The sequence below is a fragment of the Hibiscus syriacus genome, unplaced genomic scaffold (genome assembly GCF_006381635.1).
Source record: "Hibiscus syriacus cultivar Baekdansim isolate YM2019G1 unplaced genomic scaffold, ASM638163v2 tig00110015_pilon, whole genome shotgun sequence".
Taxonomy (NCBI): Eukaryota; Viridiplantae; Streptophyta; class Magnoliopsida; order Malvales; family Malvaceae; genus Hibiscus; species Hibiscus syriacus.
In genome coordinates this window covers 977,874-985,790 of record NW_024062564.1, presented here as the reverse complement: position 1 = coordinate 985,790, position 7,917 = coordinate 977,874, and the positions used below count along the sequence as shown (strand labels likewise).

The following is a 7,917-nucleotide window of genomic DNA, read 5'->3' as shown; positions in this document are numbered from 1 at the left end:
ACAATTCCATATCTTGAGTGATTTGACACGACATTTGATAATCCCTTTCAAGGATACTTTAGAGTTTTCTGCAGGATTTAGAATGATTTCTCCACTACTGCAACTTCACAGGTACTGTTGGTTTGATTCAAGATCAGAATTTAAATGCTCAGTTTAATGGTACTATTCTCAACACTTTCTGATCTGTTGTTGGTTTTGTTAATTGTTTCTTTTGACGATGGAAAATGTTTCTTGAGAGTACTGGTTTACTTATGTTACCTATGAGTCCTCCGAAACATATGATGTCAAGGAAACTCAACTCGTTTCTAGCTAGCTATTCCAGAGCCATTGGATCAGCATATGCAGTGGGATGATCCTAAGAACATTCCCAGTTTTAAGCTGCCGATAGAATAACCATAATGATGAAAAGCATTGCCTTCAAGGCCTCTCTGTCGATTCTACCTAGTACCTACTACCATATTAGCATTAATCCATGTATGACATTCTTTCATTGCAATTTTTGTACTGGACTGAAGTTGTTTATGGAACACCTGTCCAGCTCAGTTGGTAGAGCACAAGACCTTTAACTTTGGGATCGAGTCCTACGGGAGACAATTCATAATTTAGAAGTCTCCACGGAAGCTGCTGCCCTCAACCTGGCGTTGGGGGCAGCCTAATATCTTACTTTTCTAATTTTTTATATAAGCTAAAACGCAATTTTTTTTAGGCCTAGTTAAAAACCCCTTTCATATCCGAGTTCCAGTTCAAGCCGAAGCCTTACCCGAATAGCGGAAGGAGGAAAAGAGTGCCCAAATAATTTATTAATACTAAAAAACAGTACATTATTTGTTCAATACAAGCCATGACCCTGGTATGGTCTTGCGGTTTCGTCTTCAACACAATTGAGCCCCGGAAATTGGGTATTGATGATGAGGATGAAAAATTTCATCTCCCATTGACCCTACTAGATGCTGCTGTTGTTTATGTAACGAAATGGTTGGCGGTAGATGCTATGCATAGTGGCAATCTTAAAACATTTACCGTAGTTACAATTTCCGCGGAATCTCTTGCTCGTCCAAGGATCTGCGATTTCATCTTCGACATAGTAAAGCGATGGGAGGGTCCTTTTGAGAGAGTTAACTATGTCTATTGAGTCATCTTTATCATGTTCAGGAGGTCTATTTCCCTTTTTTTATTGTAGATTCGACATAACACCCGACCATCAACCTATTAATAAAACAGAAAAAAGAGTTAGTGTAAGAACTAATACAATCATTAATCTTTGTTAACAACGTAAACAGCAATATCATGTAAAACAACTTACTTGATCGTCGTTTAGAAGAGAAAACTCAGTCATGATCCAATGTCCGTTTTCTTTATCATGAGAGCGTTCTTTAACTTGAAAACTGAAAAGTTTTTTATCCCCAATATGATTATTGTTTGAATCCATAATCGGATCTGTTCTTTGACCTTTCCAAGTCCCCGAACCAGCGATTCGATCGATCCTTCTTCCCTTGCCCTTCTTCTTCAATTTGGTGAATACATAAAAGGTTTCGGACGTGGCCTCACCAAAAATCTTCCACGGCTCCTTATCTTTGTCGCCATAAATTTCACAGTCGAGGATATAGTTACAAGGTAATGGCTTGCCTTTTGCCTTCTTCCACAGATAACATGTAATCAGTTCATTATCCGTTGGTAGGAACTGAAAACCTGGAGGAATATTCATCCTGTATTCATCGGAATCCATAAGTCTTTAACGTGGTTAGACTTTGGTTTTTACGCGGTATTCACTATTCAGGTTTTAGAAAATTAACAAAAGGGAGCTGCCAGACGTGTATATATATATAGATCAATAATACTTTTAGGATTAAACTAAAAACAAAGCCCTAAACTATGTCTCCTTTTATTTTTAAGCCCCTAAATTATTATTTTTATCAAAACAAGTCCTAAAACTATAATGTAATCACTTTAAGTACCTAAATTAGTTTTTGATCAAAATAAGTACCCTGAACCATGTTTCCTTTTTCTTTAAGCAGTATTATTTTTTTTGTCAAAACAATATCTAAATTTTTGTGTCATGTCAACATCTCATTGACCAAAGCAAAATCTTCTAACTAAAAATAATAGGACTTAGAATGATTACCAATAATAGTTTAAGGACTTTTAATGCCTCAAAATTTCTTATTGATTTACTGTATAAGTTGTTTAGATAAATTATCCCTCAAACATTTTAGTTAATTATCTTATGGAGGTATGTAAGTTTATTCCATTTTTAATGTCTTTGCAAATATTTAGTATTTACGGAATGATCGAGATTGCATTTAGAGCATTGCAAGTGACTCGGAACTGATCAATGTAAATCTCTTAGGCTTAAACTCATACATTGTAAAATATGCGTGCTTAATTTGATTAATTAGTTTGTGCATTGTTTATAATCAAAAGTACGTTGATAAATAAATGCCATTTATGTTTGATTGATTTGACTTTAATGATAAGTTGTCGAGTTGGTATTAATGTCGAATTATTTATGATTGGGTTTTTTAATAGTTTAGGGTGAATAAGGTAGAATTTATTAAAAAAAAAAAGTTTAACCAATTAATGATGTACATATCCTATAGATATATTTGTTCGAATCTAAGATTTCTAAAGAGAATTACATTTCTTTTTTTACTATTGAAACCATTTGATGAGTTCGTGTATTTATAATTGTTAAATGCAATATAAGGCATAGGGATGGACGCGGGACGCGGGACTCGAACTCTATGCGCTCCGACCCTACTCAACCTTATTAGGTTGGATTTTTTTTTAAGAAACTTTTGGGTTTGGGTCGAGTTTTTAGAGATTATGTTCGGGTCATGTTGAGTTTGAGTTTATGATGAAAAATATCCGATCCGACCTAACCCTAAAAAATGTAATTTTAACTTATATATTTAGACATAATTACAATAAGAACCCTCTATATATTATTTTTCAATTAAATTCTTATTTTTTATTGAATAAAAGTATTTTTTTTAATAAATATATTATTTTAGGTCGGATTCAGGTTTTATCTCAAAAGGGTGGAACGGATTCGGGTCAAATGAATGATGTATAATTTTCGAGTCGGATTCGAGTTGGATGGATGACATAGTCGGGTCAGATAGACCGGAGATCCGACCCAACCCGACCAATTTCCATCCCTAATTAGTAGGGGTGTATTCGGTTTGGTTCGGTTTTTACTAAAAAAATGAACCGAATCGAAATAAACGGATTTTAAGAATTTAAACGAAACCGAATGGTTAAAAAACCGAATTATGTGAAACCGATTTTTTCGGTTTTGTTCGGTTCGATTTATCGGTTTTTCAATGAAAAATTCACTTGAAATTATAATTTTTTTAAAAAAAATTGTCTATTCGGTTCAATATGGAACAAATGGGTTCCATATGGAAAACCCGAACCGAACTGAATCAATAGAATTGAGACTTTAAACCAACCCGAAAACCGAACCGAACCGTACCGTTTTACTCGGTTCGTGTCGGTTTTTCGATTTACTCGATTTCGTTGCTCAACCCTACTAATTAGGCATGAAAGATAAGAATAGACAATGTATGGAATGATCTATATGTGCTTGCAAGTATAAAGTTTTCATTTTTAATGCTTATAAGGTTAACGACGCTATTTGTGAAGGTAATGTAAAATTGTGCTCATGATGCAAGTATGAGTCTATATTTTTTTAATTAGTACTAGTTTTAGGAATTCATTTTATGAGATTTTTTTTAATTAAAAAATTATGATTCGAGGAGTTGTCACCTGATCATGAAGAGTTCTATAAATAAATTGTATTCCCTTTTTGAGTGCTTGCCTGAATCGTGGACGGCTTTCAAGAAAGGAAAAAGGAAAATGTAACCCTCTTTTATCATTTTATTTTTCCTAACATGAGGTTATTTGCCTTACTTGTGCAATAAAGAACTCTGATGACCAAATTGCAGAACAAGCAATGGAGCTTATTCATCTTATGACTACCCCAACCCGTCATTTGTTCAGTTGATTCTTTAACGAAGTTGTAGATCCGTCACTGCATCGATCGCGGATTCCGCGACTTTCACAATGACTTCTGGAGTCAACATAGTAACTATCAACTTTTATGTGGTACGTTTGAGCCATTAAGCTGGTTAGATACGAAAGTCCTCCTGTAAATTATTGTTGGAGCTCATGCAGTGATGGCAAATGGTGGGATCATAGGGCCTGTTGGGTTGAACATGGTTTTCCTTGCTGCCAAAAGGCATGCTGTTCCATTTGTTGTCGTCGTAGGTTGTCACAATGTATTATACGTTGCTTTGAATCATATATATTTTCGGCCTTCGGGTGAAGCTCGTTTATGTCCGTCAACGATATCCATTTGTTACAATGCTAGACGGTTATGTCTGGTTCATCGAAACAATGCCAAAGTGTTGGTGAACGAAAATCCGATCACTACCTAAACTCCCCATTTGTTATAATTCTCGAAGATATCCATTTGGTATGAAACAAGGACAACATTTAGCAACACGATTGGTTTTTTTACTATGTATCTTAGATTTAAATTACGATTGCGGTTGTATTTTCGGTTGCAATATGTTTATCGTGATTATGGCGATAGTAGGTGTTATTGCGGTCATTATGAGTATCGTTGTTGTTCAATAACGATTTCGAGTGATACATTTATTGCTACATAACAATCGCCGTAGTGGACCACTATTTAAATCCCTGCTCGGTACTCCCACAAAACTCCCCGAACTTGGCACTATTCCTAGAGCTGCTCGTTGTACTAGGTTTAAGTTTTGGGAATATTGTAAGCAGGGAAAAATTGAAAAGTGAGGGTGCTCGAGAATTATTTTGAGATTTAAGTTATTGTTATAGTACATGGAAAACTTGATACGGGGAGTGACGAGTTTTGTAAAATATATTAAAAAAATCAAACTCGTCATATAAACATTTAGAAAATTGTATAGAACTCGTCATGTATTCGTGACGAGTTTCGATTATTTATTATATTTTATGAAACTCATCACCCTTCGTGACAAGTTTTTCGTGTTCCGTAACAAATGATCTAGATCCTTTTAATAGTGCCACAAATATAGCCATAAATCCTTCCTCATCCTTGCTCTTGATCTCAACGTCGGGTCGTCTTAATTTTGGAGTATGTTGCTCCACCCCTTGCCACACATTTCCTCACTGTCCAGATTGAAGGATTGACGCTCTGGTCCAAGGAAAAAGGTCTTGACCGGAGGCAATGCTCCCTTTTAGTGATAGATCTAGAAATATTTCTCTACCGGAGGCAATGCTCTCTTTTAGTGATTTCATTCATCATCTCTTCCATTCCTAAGAAATACATTGTTTTCTTATTTCCTCGAAGCATTAAAGATTTCAAATTTTCTTTCCGTTAATCCTAAGATGTCTGTAAAGTCTCACATAATTACAGAATTTATCAATCCTTTGAAACCCACTGCTTATTCTTCAAGCTCTGGGAGTAGTAGCAGCCTTTCAAATTTAGGTTTTATCAATCCTAATTTTTTTTAACATATAATAAATAATATAACTTAGCCTGACTATTTATAAACAAGGAATGTTATTAGTATATACGTATAGTCTGGGATGAAATTGGAATGTTCAAAAAGATTGGAGACCAATTTAGAATGAATGTCATACTTTGGGGATGAAACTGAAATTTTTGAAAGTTTGAACACTAGTTTAGAATAACAGTCACACTTTAGGGATGGAATTTAAACATTAAAAATTTAAGGACCAATTTAAAATGAGGGCCATACGACAAGGTCTTAGCTCCGAATTTGATATCCAATTGAGGAACACCTGAGAATCGGACTCCACGAAAAGGCTCGTTCCCATCCAAGGTGTTTCTTGGAAAAATTTTCAGCATTAACCGATCCAGCACCTGCAACAGGACCTGAAAAAATGGCTTTGACATCCCCCGAGACCGATCTTAGCACTCCCCCACACCCTGCTGCTAAGCCCTCATATGTTCTGTCGACATTGAATTTCAAGGCACCAAGCGGAGGAGGTGACCATTCTGAATCACACCGCATGCTGCTGCTAATCGAACAACTGCTCCATAGTGAGGACCATCACCTGAATAATTCAAGTATGCGTAGATGTATAATGTAATGCCAGACAAGAATGCATGATGCAGATGATTTTTAAATGATAGAAGTGATAAAAGAAAATAAGATTCATAATAGGTAATGTGATGCTAATTATATAGAACCTCAACCCGTCATTTGCTCAAAGTAACTTCTACTATGCTGTATTGTCTTTCAAGTTGTTTCATATAGTATCACAACCCGTCATTTGCTCAGTTGTAGATCCGCCACGGCGTCGTTCGTCGATTCCGCGACTTTCACAATGATTTCTCGAGTCAACATAGAAAATTTCAACTTTTATGCCTTACGTTGGAGCCTATAAGCTGGTTAGATATGAAAGTCCTCCTGTTGTTGGAGCTCATGCAGTGATAGCAAATGGTGGAATCATAGGACCTGTTGGGTTGAACATGGTTTCCCGTTGTTCCGTTTGTTATCGCCGCAGGTTGTCACAAGGTATATACGTTGCTTTGAATCAAATAATTTTCCGCCTTCGGATGAAGCTCATTTCTGTCCGTCGACGACGTGCATCTGTCATAATACTCGAAAATTATGTCTGGTTCATCGAAACGATACATAAGCTAATGCAAGGATGGCAAATTATTGTTGGAGCTCATGCAGTGATGGCAAATGGTGGGATTCACCACAGAAAGTGAAAGTTGTAGAACATCTTGCATAATTGAAAGTAGGGATTGGCCAAACATTGGTTGCCACGAGGTGGTGACCTCACAACCAATCAAAATGCCTAGTACTTCTCGATATTGATAGACATACTCTTTAGTTTATTAAATACAAAATTTCTTTATCCCTAGAAAATAAAGTGGTGGTAAATTTTGGACACATAAAAATCAATTCATTCAATTTAACTTAGTTATTTAAGATTCAATTTGATATCTAACTTTTTTTAATTAGGTACTCAAACTTAGCTCCAACGTTCAGTTTGATACATGAAAATTTGTCTGGTCTAACTATATACATGAATTTAGTTTCTTGGTTCAAAGATATATGAAGTTGGCTTTTTTATTTGTATTGGTACTTATAATTTTGGTTAAACTACATAAATGACCACTTAACTATGAATTTGGTCTCGAAATAACTATCACTTTTAAATTTGTCAATATAATCACTAAATTATTTAAATAGTTTCAATATAATCGCTATGTAAATTATTGTTGGAGCTCATGATGGCAAATGGTGGGACCATTGGGCCCGTTGGTTTGAACATGGTTTCCCTTGCTGCCAAAAACAATGTAGCATTTGTATTATTTTTCTTTTAATATAACCTTTTAACTCAGAAAATAAATTTAATGTAATATTTTGATCAATATTTTTTCGTCGTTGACTGTTACGGTGCTGACATGATGTGGAAGTCTATATATCATGTTTGAGTTACCAAATTAACTCATTTGTCACATCATCTGTCGTGTTATCAACCACCGGGAACTACTACATCATCATTATTGACTGCCACATCAGTATAATGAACTACCACATCAGTACCGTAACGATCAATGACAAAAAAACGTTGGTCAAAGAACCACATTGAGTTTATTTTTTGAGTTGGAGGGTCAAATATAGAGAAAAACTAATACAATGGCCACATTGATTTTTTTAAAGTACAATGACCTCTGATGCATTTTTACCAATAATTTTCAGGCAATCTCAGTTTTAAATTTTTTTCGCCTACAATATTTGGCCAACGGAGCCTTGTATCGGTGTTATCGTCGTTAGCAAAATAAAAATATTTTTATATTATGAACAATTAAGAACTGAATTGACATTTTATTTAAATTTTAAGAGTTAAATTCAAAATTAACCTTTTAAA

General features: G+C 35.1%; 1 protein-coding gene across 1 annotated transcript; it reads right to left on the bottom strand.

Annotated features, from left to right (window-relative positions):
* Positions 1-1,230: 1,230 nt before the first annotated feature.
* On the bottom strand, positions 1,231-1,726 carry LOC120212765 (NAC domain-containing protein JA2-like). The gene is made up of 2 exons (XM_039210962.1): positions 1,304-1,726; positions 1,231-1,242 (listed from the first exon to the last, which is right to left on the bottom strand). The coding sequence occupies exons 1-2, from the start codon at positions 1,724-1,726 to the stop codon at positions 1,231-1,233; spliced, it is 435 nt and encodes a 144-aa protein (XP_039066893.1).
* Between the last annotated feature and the right edge of the window lie 6,191 nt (positions 1,727-7,917).